This window comes from Pogona vitticeps, chromosome 9, assembly GCF_051106095.1.
Source record: "Pogona vitticeps strain Pit_001003342236 chromosome 9, PviZW2.1, whole genome shotgun sequence".
Lineage (NCBI taxonomy): Eukaryota > Metazoa > Chordata > Lepidosauria > Squamata > Agamidae > Pogona > Pogona vitticeps.
Window position 1 is genome coordinate 10,658,388 of NC_135791.1, and position 14,802 is coordinate 10,673,189.

A 14,802-nucleotide genomic window follows, 5' to 3' on the forward strand; every position below is an offset into this window, starting at 1 on the left:
TGTCGGAACCAGCACTCTTGTCAGAAAGCCACATAGAGAGCAATTTCAGAATATCCAGTGAAGATAATTGGCATATGAAAAGGGAGGAGACTGACCCGGTAGTATGTAAAAATCAAGTGACAGAAAAGCCAGTTACTGTATGAGTTCATGAGCTTGAAAAAGATTCAGGTGACATAGAAGCCAAATATTTTCTATGTTCAATGAGGATCTGAAAGGATCTCTAAAATGTGTTTCAATCTCTTTTCTGTAGGATTTGGAAGGTGTGGATATCACTTTAGGTGTCTGTTCCAGTGGCCTTCTTGTCTATAAAGATAAACTGAGAATCAATCGTTTCCCTTGGCCCAAAGTGTTGAAGATTTCTTATAAACGCAGCAGCTTTTTCATCAAAATTCGGCCTGGCGAGGTATGTTGTGGACTCAGATACTATTTTGGGTCTTGCTTTCCTCATTTAGCTTCTATCTCAGAAAAATATTGAGTGAGAGTAAGTGAACTGTTCTGCAGATGGTGACGTAGTTTGGACAGTGGACAGAGCCAGAAGGTGTGTGCAAATCCAGTTCAATCTGATTTGTATCCAAAATGTTTTCCATACAGTTAGGGACCAGTCTCCCCCAAACTAATGCAGGGGGCTCTGGAATGATTTGTGTTCATGTTTCTGAAAGCATTTCTAGGCATATGTATGTTCACAAATTAGGTGAAAAAAAGTTAAAAACTGGAAAATACAAGAGTGTGCCCTGTAATGGAGGGCTCTGTGCAGCACCACCTTCTTTGGGAATGTGGTGGACCTTCAGTTTGTAAGTAAAGCCCCTATCAGCTTGCTTTCTTCCTTTAAGTATGTGTTGGGAATGTGGAAGATTTCCACATAGTGTTCCCAGTCCCACTCTGACTTATCAATGTGTGCCCACTCACTGCGTAGCCTAGAGTAGTCCACATTTGATCCCTACCCGCTTTGGAACATACAGAGGCACCCACAGCAAGAAAAAAAGTGGTTTTACAAGTACAGTGGACCCTCGACTTACAGACGGCTCGAGTTACAGACTTCTCTGGCTGCAAAATTTAGATTCGACTTGCAGCCAGAGAATCGACTTACAGACCAGAAAAAAATGAAAATGGAATAAAAATAGAATAAAAACCACTGGTTATGGGATTAATTGGTTTTCAGTGCATTGTAGGTCAATGGAGATTCGACTTACAGACTTTTCGACTTGCAGCCACCATTCCAATATGGATTAATTCCTTAAGTAGAGGGTCCACTGTAAGAGTCAGCAGCAGTCATTAGAAAATTAAAAGAAAGAAAAAAAATAGTGACTGTCCCTACCTCTGCTTTGACTTACCCTGCCTAAATTCATACAAGAGGTAGGACTCACAGTTAGCAGTAGTTGTGGCATGAGATGATTCCTTTCCTTCAAAAGGTGCTTTTTGCTACAAAGAAGCAAAAGTTTGATATCTTGACAACCATTCTGCTACTCCCCAGAGTGCTTCTACCTCGTGTTATTCTGGCAGGTAGTGGTGATGGCAGAATATGTTTCAAGTTCAATTCTGGCTCAGTCTGTGTTGAGCATCATATATTTTTCAGGTAAATTCTGGCTCAGCACTTCAGGGTCCTCCAGATGTTACATTTTGATGTAGACACATTGTAGTTTATATAGGTGCTTTGTTACTCCTCCAAGTGATTATTATACAGCTCAATTTCTGTTAGCCCTTTACCTGGTACAGCATGGAACAGGATGGTGTCCAGCTCCAGAAAAATGATGACATTGGTGCAGTGCTATAAACTGTCTTCCAGTTTCCTAACATTTTTTCCCCTATGAAATAATTTCCCATTTTTCTGCACTTTCACATAACACTGCAAGTAAAGACATGAAGAAATTTTGCCACTGTCTTACTTGTAGGAAAGACAGCTGTATTAACATGGCAAAACATCCTACCGTCTTGTGCTTCTTTTTAAAAAAAATTGGTTGTGATTAGCACAATGTATACAAGATGATTCTGGTGCCTTTTCCTTTATGAAATAGAGCATAACACACAAGAGCAATCTGAAGAAAAGATGAAGGGAACCCACCTAGTATTTCTGCTTTTAACAACAAGGCAGCAGCTATTGTAGTTTTATATTGCACATTGTTAAAAAAATCCAAAACACAAATTGTCTTTGAGATTGAAACTGAAAAATCTTGCTGTCTTGTGGCAAGGAGATTTGTATGTGTGTGTATGCTTCCTTATTGTAGCACAAGAACAAAATGTATAAGTTTTTACATGCCTCATGGCAAGATGGTCAAGAGCGCTGCATCAGTTTTTCCTTTCTGTTACATATCTGATCATCATTTTGCATATTCCCTGCATGCCTGTATTTTCTAATATTGAAGTGTGGGAACCTGTGCAGTGGGATGTGTGTATATCAGGGTCTATCAGCAGCTGCAGAGAAGAGCATATAGTGAAAGATATGCAGACATGCCTGTCAGCCACCTTGTAAGTGAGGAAACCAAAGAATCCTGGATGACATGTTCCCCAGAACTTCTCATCCTTCCATATTATTAACAAAGAGAATTTCTTTTCTAGCAAAATGAATAAGAATACTGAAATTTCTTGTGGGAGATGTTTTTAGTACAGCACTAATAGTGATATCGTACACACCAATTTTCAAAGGTTAAACAGAATAATTGAATAGTTTGCTATAGAAAAACTTACCTTCTGGAGTATAGGTTATATCAATATCATCCAAATCAGGCTAAATCCACTGTACATTTTCTGTGCCAAAATACAATATAGTGGAGATTTATTCTGTACTACTATTCTCTGTAGCAGGAACAATATGAAAGTACAATTGGATTCAAACTTTCTAGTTACCGGGCAGCTAAGAAACTCTGGAAAGTCTGTGTTGAGCATCATACATTTTTCAGGTAAGTATCTTTGTTTTATAGCAAAACTAAATGGCCATTCCAGCTGTTTATGTTGTGACAAAGTGTTTTTTCCCTGTTGCTGGCATATATTGCCAGGGTAGTAGTACTGGATTCTTTGTGACCTTGAATATTAGTTGCTTAGATCCAAAAAACAACATGCAAATCCAAACATACCGAAATGTATAGAAGAAAGAGGAAATAAGATAAAACAAAATAATTATATTCTTTAGACCCTAGGGATGTGCCATTTGTTTTTTCCTTTTTCCTTTTTGATTCCAACTCACAGAAGTCTCCAAAACTACTCCAGGCAGAATTCTGGGAGTTCCCATGCCTATATTTCAGTCACATGGATTGGGCCTTCTCTAAACCTGTGTAGCCTCATCCTGCCTCTACGTCCTGTTAGTAATTTGGGAGGGGGATGAAAATATACCTCCCATGGTTTTTCCTGGGAGTTCTAGTTTTGCTACCTTTTAGGCTTTATAGAGGGTGGTGCCTCCTGAAGGATTTCTACCCCACAGGAAGCACCATGGCAGCTTCCCTTTCTAACGTTATCAACAGGAAGTACAGACAGGAGGAAGCCATGCAGTCTCAGAGAAAGTCCATCTCCAGGTGAGAGAAATGTCAGTGTCTATAGGTGTGGGTGTGAACTCCTGGTATTCTGCATGGGAAATTATTGGAGAATCTGGAGAGTTGGCATTAAAAAAAGGCACATCATTACCCAGTACAGTATACAGTATAAGCATCAAAGCCAGCCATCTGCTGAAAAGATGTTGCTCACATTCCCAACTACCGTTATCTAAAAATAAGAATTTGTAATGAATTGAGTTTTTTTTTCTTCCTATAATCTTTCCTTTCCTTGCCAATTTGGATTGAGGGATGGCCATATATGAAAAAAGTCATCTTAGCTAATGTATTGATGATAACGTATTCAGTTAAATGTAAGTGTTATTTTGTGTTTGTGCACAGAAGTTTAAAGCAGTTGAGAAAGAGCTCTATTTATCAAGGATATGCAGAGGAAGGTTCATAATATCTTTCTGTGTACAATAATTCACTTCATTTTCTCTTTGGGTCGCTGTCAGTGGAGCCCAGATCAATTGATCTTGAATATTGTGGATTTTGTATTTTGTTCCTGTATTATAGTTTCAGCAATTTATCCACATAACTGTATGATACTCAAGATGTAAATACTGCTGGGATAGTGCTGATCACCAGTCATATGACTCTTGTGTGGTTGTTTTTGCTAATTTGTATTGACCGGATAGCTGTTATTATGTGGAAACATTTGATAAATTTATTTGATTGGGCGTTATTGGTTCTTTGGTTAGAAGTAAAATTCATACATGCATATACTTTTTAGGTTAACATCCACTGAAGCAATCCCGAAGAGCAGGTTCCTAGTGCTGGGCTCTAAATTTCGCTACAGTGGTCGAACACAGGCTCAAACCAGACAAGCTAGTGCCCTGATTGACAGACCTGCACCACAGTTTGAACGAACAGCAAGCAAGAGGGCATCTAGAAGCCTCGATGGCGGTGAATATCTAAATGTTTCCCATTTTGCTATTCCCCTACACCAGTCTTATCCTGTAGTTACAGAGCTTAGACTTTTAGTCTAAGTTGTTTTTCATATATTTATAAATCTGTTAAAATTGTCCTTTACTAATTTACTTCTAACTCCTTTAATGAATTAGTTTCGCGAAGTGCTTAAATCTACATGGCATAGAGAATGAAAGAATGTAAACTAGACTCAGTAATTAACCTTACTCTGGGTCAAAGGGAATCACTTCAGCTCCTTCCTCCTCACACTGCTCCATAATGTGAGTAATTGTATAAGAGGATTAATGCTGATATGAGGACAAACAGGTCTGTTAACTATGAATGGCAACATTTGGTTGAACTTGCCTCAAAGCGTTGTGGTCATTTTGCAGTGTACGCCCCCCTCAATTGGTGTAACTAGCATACACAGCATGGATGCCTAGTGAGCACATTGGAAGCTATTGTCTGTTTCACTTGAAACGTATGCCAAAATTTCAGTAGTTTTTTATATGCTGTATATCACATTTCCAACAGACGTAAATGGAAAAAAGTTAAAAAATTATTTCTTACTCAGATTTTATTTTATAGTGACTAAGTTTGCTTCTAGCACCGAAGAAAGCTTCAGGTACAGAAAGAGACAGGAGAAAAAAGCAGTGTGAAACAGGGGGGAAAATACCTTTTTTTGCATTCAGATTTCTGTATACATTAAAAATCAGCTACTCCTGTCAAACCTTTCATTCACACTTGTTGAAAGAGAAGTGGGATTCTTAACCATGGTATCTACGGATTCAGAGTTATGGTCTACACCTATGCAGAGCCTCCTGTTTGGAGAGAGTTTTGGCAATTTCCCTTGCAGATCTGCATGAAAAGTGCATTTTCTGACGAGGAAGGCACAATTCCTCCTGTAATTTTTTTTTCAGGAGGGGGACCTTTTTGAGCTATATGCAGAGAAACCAGAGTGCCTAGTTAAAATCTTCTTGTTTTTGAAAAGGCAGTCTTCGTTGCATGTTTGGTAGCACAGATGTTGTGTGTCTTCAAGTCACCTGAAGACTCCTTCAGCTTTTGTCAATCCTGCCACCATGCTGTCCTTGTTGGCAGAGCCAACACAGCAGGTCCTGACCTCATTATCAGCACCTGTCATGTCAGCTCATCCTTGGTGTTGACTCCTTGATACTGAATGCAAAGATGGGCAAAACCAAAACGGCAGACTGATCTGAGCAACTGAAAAAGAAAAAAGTGGAATATGCTTCAACCACACAGGAGGTATAGGTCATTTCAAGTGAACCGCAGAATGAAATCTTGCAGGCACATGAAGCATGGCCTCTTTCAGCCAATGTCTCCTTTGAAACACCTGTTCAGGGTGAAATTCAAGAAGATACACAAGCAGCTGTGTCATCCCAGACGTATGGATTTCAACATTGTAAGTTTGATCTCAGCAATATTTCTCCAAGCAGCATCCAGCTACACATCAGTCCAAACAGTATTCCTCAGCCAGATACAATTGATATCCTGCAGGGGGAAAATGTGAATATTATTCATTGCCAATTTGCATTGGCAAATAAAAAATTAGTATTTTCAATGATATCTGGCGATGTCCAGGAACATCTTGCCTCTCTTATTAATGCCCAAGTCATTGGAAATGCTCCATTCCTTAGACTGTTCCTTTGTCTCAGGATCATAACAGTAGATCCATGTCTCATCACCAGTTACCAGTTTGCCCAGGAAATCTGACTACTTTTTTGCAAAATGTTCCAAAACAGCCACCAGTGACTCCATACGTTTCCTCTTTTGTTCGATTGTCAAAAGTTTGGTGATCCACTTTGCTGCCAGCTTTCTCATTTCCAAGTCATTGTGGATAATGTCACCAACTCTCTCACATGATATTCTCAGATATATCGGAATACTTTTGGCTGATCATGTCATGGATGGCTTTCACATTTGCAGGCACAGAGACAGAAACAGGCGTTCCAACACCGAAATGGCCAGTTTTAAAATTGACAACCCAACGTTTAACTGTTGCATATGAAGTGCCACTGTCACCCATAGTTTGTGACATTTCATCATGGATCTGCTTTACACCTTTCCCTTGGAGAAACAGGAACTTGATTATGGTCCTATACTCTTCCACATTGAACTTTTCTGGAGGTGCCGCCATGTTCACTTTGGACCTGTACATGAAAGATAAGTTAAAATCATAGGTAGTTGATTTTTGCACCATTGAATACAGACAAATTGGCCAATACATCCTGCAATTTATAGTTTCCTAGTTTTTTTCTGGGAAAGGCTCAATAATTATCAGCACCCCCTCGTAAAGCAGCCATATCAACTGGCTAAAATAAATTTGCCAGAGCTAGTCAAGTGCCATTTCGCTAGGGCTATCGGTACTATTGGAATTCTTTAAAAGGGCCTTCCTACCAACTTCAGTCAAGCTGCAGCTTGGTCCCGATTGTTTGATCAAAATTACTAAATGTTAACCAGGTCTCAAAAGACACCCTACTTTTTAGAGAGCTGTGTACTCCCCAGTGCTTCAGTGAGCAAAGGTGTCTGCCCTCCTGCTTCTGTCTTTTTTTAAAGGTAAGCTTGCTTGTCTTCACTCATTATTGTTAATACATGCATACCACGTCAAAGAGAAGCAGATTCCTTTGTAACATTTCTTCTTCAAGGGCTCCTGTATGTAAGTATTTGCATGTCCTGCCCTTTCTCCCACATTTGGCATCTGCAGTTAATTCATTATTGCTACTGTGTTATCTGAATTTATAGAAGTGAGAGATTGAACACCAAAAGCAAATCAAAGCATGCTACTTATATACCGCCCCGTTCATATGTGATATAGTGAAGGGACAGGGCTACTGCCAAAACTTCCAAAAAATTTTCAAAGTGGTGGTTCTGCACAAGTGCAGACACATTAGTGTGAATTTATCGACAATAGCTTGAAGAAGAAATATTACAGTTAGTGAACACATGCAGTATATAAATAACTGCTAAACCTGTCAAACGTTTTGGGCAAAATGGACAGTGTTGCTTTTGAGGTGCTCAGTAGGTCCTTACAATGTGCATGCTGCAGGTAATTGGTTATTGCCATTTTGATTGATTAATACTATTTTGGGAGATGTTAACTAGGAACTCTGATTTTAGCATCTTTGGGTGGGTGGGTGCAAAACACTTGCAAAACTTTGGAATAGATTTTGAAGAGCTGGAACAAATTACAGTGTAAGATTCTTCTAGACAACACGAAGAGAGTTTAAGAGGAGTAGCCATGTAATGGCTCCATTGATGATGGGGTCAAAGCTTGGAACTTTAGGCTTAAACATTAATTACTTAAAGTTTAATTGAAATCATGAATTTATGTCTCTCCTTAAGTAGGAAAATAACCTGTTTCTGCTAGCATTGAAATTAAAAAATGTTTAATTAATTAAATTACCGTTATTAATGTGTTTGTGTTTTAATGTTAGTTGGCGTACCCCTCAGTAGAAGACCTGTGTTAATCTTTTTATTGTATTCAAATTGTTGTAAGTTGCCCAGAGACCTTTGGGTAGTATGGGCAGCATATAAGTTAAATAAATGAATAAATAAAATAATCCATTCTCTAAGAGGAAGAAGGCTTATTCTCCCTTATAAAATTACATACGAAAGTAACATTTTTAACTTCCAAAACAATTGTTTAAAAAGCAAAGCAAAATATAGTGCTTATATATCACCCAATAGTGCTTAAAGCACTCTCTGGGAAGTTTACAATTTAATTATGCACTCTACACATTCTAGTACCACACCTCGCAAGCTGGATACTCAGTTTGCTGACCTCAGAAGAACAGAAGGCTGAGTCAACATTAAGCTGGCTACTTGAATCCTCTGCATGTTGTGAGCAGAATTTTGACTGCAAGACTGTAGTTTAACCACTGTGCCACAAGGCTCCTAGTATTACTTCTCAAATGTTAAATTTTGGAAGTTAAAATTTGAATTTCTGGTGCAAATCCAAAAAATAATAAATTTAATGTTAACACTTTAGTTTTAATGTACTGTTTCTAAGCTCTGAGTTGGAAAATATAATAATTGGATCCTGGAGTTCAAAAATATTTATATTTAAGGTTTACTAATCTCTCCTCTGGGTGTGTATATATCCTGTTATTTATAGTGCACTGTGGTAATTATAATCAACAACAGTATGCTTTGTGATACAGAATCATAAAAGGCTTTTAGAACTGCATGTAGCAATTTTGTAACTGAGGCAAAGATTTATTTTCCTTACTGCTCAGCTGAAAGTGGAAATTGAGAAATAAGCATCAAAGAACAAGAGCAAATAATGGCTGAAATCCTGGGGCACAGTTAGGGAAGAGATGTAACATTTTCTGGTGATCTGCCATAAGTTAATAAATCTCCATTGGCATTATATGTTGCATACCAAGTCAGGCAACCCTGTGTGCAGTAAAGAAGATCTATGGAGGTTTCTTAATTTGCAGAATTTCATCATTGAAAATTATGGCTTTTGCGGAACTACGTGGCAGGATTTGAGCCAATAATTGTATCCAAGCTGAAATCTGCGACCTTATATACTGTATTCTGTATTTTCTGTAACATGTGCACAACTTCTTCAGCTAAACGTGGCTCTCAAAAAATTGAATTCAGACCTGTAGAGGAGGAGAAGCAGGAGCATGTGGTGTTGGTTGGGTTTCCGGAGTCAGAACCTATGGAACAGTTTCAGGAGAAGCCAGGTATCACTGTGGCTTGCTCTGATTCTCTGTCTCTTCATCTCAGCCTGCAGTGCCTTTTCTATCCTTTCATAAGCTGATTCTGAAATGCTTCACATGTTCTGCCCTGCGCTTTTTCCAAATAAATGAAATGAGACTTTAGTAGTCAGAACTCTGTTGGTGGCGTCTGTGTTTTTGTTCTGAAAGCTATCAGCAGCAAAACTGGGACTTCAGAGGCTTGTGGGGAAAATTTTAATATCTCGAGTCAGTTGCTAGCTAACTGAATCAGAACTATCTGATTGTGTTTTCCATATTTTGCAAAAGAAGCAAAGCTCTTATAGTTATCTTCTCGACTTTTAAGAGATTTATAATTGCTGTGCCAGAAAATGTTATATTTGCAATTCTGTGGTTATATTTAGTCTCTCCGTTGAAATAAATGACTTTACTTTTTTGATAAGTTTTACTGTTCACGGGGTCTTAATAATTTTCTTCGCAAAAATTCAGCATTTTTCCTCTCATTTTCAAAGAAATGAAGCATAGTCTATGGTACATATTTGATGGTGTCTATATATATATTATAGCAGCTGAGCGTGTTGTTTTACTAAGGAGTCTTGAACCAGATCTTAATTCTGTTTCTCTCTATTACTCTTCTATTCTGTACATGTTCTTAACAGGAGGATTGTGTCAAAGCATTCTGCTCACTCAGACTGAATCTTTAAGTTGTTGGAATTATTTGTTAAAATAGCCTCATCAGTTTGCATAACCTTCTATATGCATTCTTCTTGTAATTCTGGTACTGTATTTATAATTGACCATTGGAGAGTCATTTTCTGAATGTGGAATTAACACTATATATTCTAACACTGAAGATAAGTATTTGAAAGAGCTTGTGTCCTTCTAAGTATTTAACTCCCACATTATAGAAAGTAAAGGAAATTAGTTTTCCAGAACTTTTCTTCAGCCTGTGTGGTTCTGAAAGCCCATGGTTGGCAAAAGTGAGAAAGCAGAATAGTGCAAAAATTAGGCTAGAGGTTATAGTCTAACTTTTGATCCCACTTACAAGACAATTAAGTGACTTTGTCTCTGCTAGGTGCTTCTGTTCAGGTTACACCTAGGGAATGAAGAAACTTTGGCTGACTCAGACAGACTTCAGGAAAACTGAGATTAGATGGATGACTGTGTTATCTCACCTATTTTTTTGTATTCCTCTCTCCATTTTCCTATCCTCTGCCTGTTCATCATTTAGCCTGATGCAGGTTTTTGAAGAACTTGAAGTATTGTTTGAGGTTTTGTGACATTGTAGATGGTGCTGCCTGATTGTCAGTATTGAATTTTCAACATAAAAGAGATAGGGATTTCTTTACGAAAGTCCTGCTATTGGTATATTAATTTCACAATTCTTTTAGCAAAAGACACAGTTGAGAATATTGCAAAACAAATAGTGGCTAAGGAGCAGCTGAAGTTGGAAGTGTTTAAAGTTCCTTTTCAAGAAATAAAATTAGTGGGTCTTTAAAAAAACAGCCAGGTGTGTGAAAAGTTCTCACTTTAGTGTGACTTAATATTTCCTGTTAGAGTAACTAATTCTGTTTCCTCTATTTCTCTTGCAAAATTGATAGTGCAAATGAGAGAATACACAATTATCCAGTATTTCTCCTTTTCCAGAGCTAGTGTGAGTTGAGGAAACATAGCTAGCCAATTCAAAAAAGCAAGGCTACACTGCTGGTTAATGAAATGCAAGGATCAATCATCCTCATTTGTAAGATTTGTTAGTAGCTTGTCCAAGCTTGTAAAAATCTAGACTGCAAAGATCTGCTTCCTGCTGGAGAAAGATGCTTTTACTTACACAACAGCTATTTTCTTTCCGTGGAGATTTTGCCTAAGGAAAGGCAGTCGTTATCTAGAGCCTCCCTCTCACATGCAGAACTCCCATTTTAGATAGATAATTATAATTAACAGCCTGTTCAAAGGTTTGCCCATTTTTGTATATGGAGCTGCCCAAGAGATGTTTTGTTTTCAGCTCTCAACTATGCCTCAGTTTATTAAAAGACCTCTCACTTTGAGCATTACTCTTATCTCACAGATAAGGTAGTGAGGGAGGGGGGGAGGCAGCAAGCAAATCAAGCTAAGGTGTTCCCCTGCACAACCTACCATGTTAAAAAAAATAAAAACAAGTGTTTGAGGCACTGCAATAATTTGCTTTTAATTTTTATTTCTGGTTTTGTTTTGGTCACTTATCTATGCTGAAAATCCAAAGAAGTTTTTGATCATGTATACCTAACTCACTTCTTTTTTAAAAATGGCTTTCTTGAGGATCAGGAATGTCGATGCTTGTGGTGAGGTGTCTTGTGAGTTAGGGGTATAGATTCATTTTCAGGCAAACAAACAGAACAACCTTTCTTGAAGTATTTCCTGCAAATAGTATGGCGTTCCCACCAAATGAGAATCTGAGAATTTTAGAAAAAAAAACCTACCAAGAATTTGATATTGTACTGCTTTATGGACGAGTTTAAATGACTGCAATTCTTTTTATGCCATATGATAGTGTGAGAAATTAGGGAGCAGAAACAGGAGCTCTGATGTATTGGATGCAGCATGCTCTCCGGTACTCATATTTTGCTGGATTGCTGTCTGTACATTTTGGTTCTAGGACAATTGCATGATTAGTGTGGGTATAAGGAGTAAGTTGAACTTTCAGTGGAAGGAGAAGCTTTTTGCGCAATCATACAATATTTTGAGTTGTGAATTTCTAAATGCTAGTTGGGTATAAGCTGGTATTAATCATTTATGTGGCAGGAAATGCTGCTACTGCTCACTTTCTAGCTGACTCAACAGTCTTGTAGTGATTCTGCTGGAATTATTGTTGCAGTGTGGGAGGTGTTACAAGTTAGTTCCTGTTTGCTCTGCAAGCATTGTGTCAGAAGCCTCAGCTGATGTGGGAAGACTCCGTGCTGTGGCACCTTCTGTGGCCATTGCCTCACCTTCCAGGAGAGGTAAACATTGAGCAGGAAGAAACCATGTCAAAGATTCTTCTTGTGTAACCTCAGAATTATAGCATTACTTTGCAGCGTAGGAAGGTGCTGCAGGAAAATTACATCTGTGTTGAATCCAAGGTAGTTTTCTGAGAGGAACCAACTGGTTTTCAGCTGAACAGGAAAGTTGTATAATATGTTTTTGATCATCAAAGTTTCTGTTTTCCAAGGACTGGATTTTTTGTTTTGTTCTGTTATCATGGGATTATTGGCAGTAATTAACTGATATAGTATAGGTTATTATCCACCTACAATTAGCTGTTTATTACAAAGACACAATTCGGCAGTATCTAATTTTTTCCCCCGTAAGTTCCTGTTAAAAGCAAATATTACGTTTATACACTAAATGTATCATCTGCTTTGCATATCTTTCTTTTGCAGTGCTGTGACTTGAAAATACTTTCTTCCTCTTCTTTTCTTTCTTTGGTGGTGGTGGTGGGATTTTGAATTCTAACTCTTGATTTTAAAAATACTCAAACTATTTCTGTGCAGCAGTTGCAGTGGTTACACCTGACCGAAGTCCACGCCCTACATCTGCACCAGCTATTGCTCAAAGCCATATAACCGAACCAACCCCGCCGGCTTTACCTGAGAGCAAGGAACCAGAAATCACTAAAAGTGAGAAAGAAACTGTGAGAAAAGAAGCAAAATGTGAAGAAACTGTACCAGAGAAGGGCAAAACAGAGACTCTTGAAGGAGTCCAGGTATGCCAGACTATTGCTGGTTTGTTTAATTGTGAAGTGGCCTTTGTTGTCTGGGATTTGATCCTTATCAGGACCACTCTTATGTCATCTTGTTTCCATTGGTGCCTTGAGAAAATATTCCTTTGGTTTATTGGGAAAAGGCTGTCCTCACTTTGCAGTTCTTTGATATTTTGGCCTCATATTAGCAATGGAAGACAAATTACAGCACTTACCCAGCTCTTTTTTTTTTTTTTTTTAACCATCTCCTGATACAGGAAGAGAAAGCTAACACCCCAGCATTCCACAGATTTGTCCTCATTGGCAAAAATTCCCACCTTGGACATTTCTCAACTCTTTTCCTGTGTCTATTACCTTCCCCTTTTGTACTCTAAATCTGAGGCTTACAGCCATATCCTCCCTAAGGCATTTGTCTTCTCCCACTTGACAACTCTGCCTAGCAGGCTACAACTCTCTAGCTCCCCTGTCTCACCAGCTGAAGGGAGCTGCATCTCCTTTTCTAAGTGGTTGGAGAAGGGTATGTTTGACTATTTTAATTCTCATTGTTTTGGATACAAAAGTACATTTGAAATATGCATTCTTTCCTCAGATTCCTGCATTTAGTCCATTATTTGTTTTGATTTTTTTTTCAGTCAGCTACTCTGTTTCTAGACCACCTTACCTAATAATCATCTTTCCAAACCCAATTCCTGTAGTATACAGCTTGTCCTCTCCTTATACACAGCAATTTTTTCATAACTCCCCATTCTGAATAGCTTTGATTCCTTGTTTCGACAGCTTATTTCCTAAAAACATATTTTCTGATTAGTTCACGTTCTCAATTCGATTCATTCCTTGTCTGCCCTGCCCCATTCTTTCAGCCTCCTTGCATAAGTGTCCTATGTCTCAAGGATGTCTTACCTAAGCCTATTTTGAGCTGGGTTGTTTACCAGTCCAACTGACAACATTTCTTTTCTTTCTCAGAATGCAGGATGCAAACTGCTTTGTGCTCTGGTTCCTGAATCAGTTCAGCTAATTAGTATCAGATCTTTTACTTGTATATATGCTACGTAGTATACGTTTTTAACACTCCTGGTTACGTTTTCATTTTTGATGCAACTGTGAACCCAAAACATTCAAGATACATTTTCAAGTATGTTGCTGTGTAATGACACTGAAATATATTTCCTGAGACAAATACTTGTTACAAAATACTTGGGAAGAAAGTTCAAAAAAACTTTGAAAAAACTTTAAATTTTTTAACCTAACTTTTTAAAAAATGGTGTTGAACTAACAAATTGTCACTGTCAAATATGGTGTCATTTGTACCCTTTCAAAAGACTGCATGTGGGTTAATGCATGTTTATGCATGTTTCAAAAACAAATACCTGTTTTTGAAACAAAGCTGTCTCTGAAACCGTACTAACAAAACAAAAATGTTTTTACCACTTTATTTTTTAATATAGGTGGGGAAAGTGCATATCGAAGTATCAGTACCCACCACAAATGGTAACCAAAATTGTCTGGTTAGGTTACTTACATTCTTTCTTTCAAAAAAAGAGAGGGGAAAGGCTAAAATATGAACACTTCAAAATAAATAAAACCACTTTTTGTCTTTTTTCTAAATTATTACAAAACAGCAGCGTGCAGAAAAAGAGGAAGACCCGATAAGAATGAGGAAGGTTAGCTGTTTTTTCACTTCCATTAAAGCAAAGCTATCATAATATTCATGCATACATTATATATTTAAAAAGACAGTGCTTCAGCTTCATTTCTTTTTAATTTAATTAGTATCAGTTGCTCACTGTAAAATAGCAAACTTTGCCCAAAATTAATTGAACAACATTTTTAAAATATTCTGCATAGAAGCATACCATATTTCCTATATCTCCCAGTTCTTTATAAAAATCTAATGATCCCTTTCATCACAGCTGTGAAAGGTCAGGATTCAGTAACTCAAAAGATGTATGCCTGCAGAAGT

At 37.8% G+C, this 14,802-nt stretch overlaps 1 protein-coding gene across 50 annotated transcripts in view; it reads left to right on the plus strand.

Annotated features, from left to right (window-relative positions):
• EPB41 (erythrocyte membrane protein band 4.1) overlaps nt 1-14,802 on the plus strand; it is a 160,128-nt gene that overhangs the window by 101,344 nt on the left and 43,982 nt on the right. For 10 of the 50 annotated variants that reach the window (XM_072979574.2, XM_072979573.2, XM_078380165.1 and 7 more), the window contains 6 exons: nt 251-403; nt 2,797-2,894; nt 4,252-4,424; nt 9,020-9,136; nt 12,634-12,845; nt 14,462-14,503. In XM_072979574.2, coding sequence (XP_072835675.2) covers nt 251-403; nt 2,797-2,894; nt 4,252-4,424; nt 9,020-9,136; nt 12,634-12,845; nt 14,462-14,503 — 795 coding nt within the window. The remainder of the gene's footprint in view (nt 1-250; nt 404-2,796; nt 2,895-4,251; nt 4,425-9,019; nt 9,137-12,633; nt 12,846-14,461; nt 14,504-14,802) is intronic. The other 40 variants (XM_078380145.1, XM_078380178.1, XM_078380151.1 and 37 more) reach the window with 14 other exon arrangements.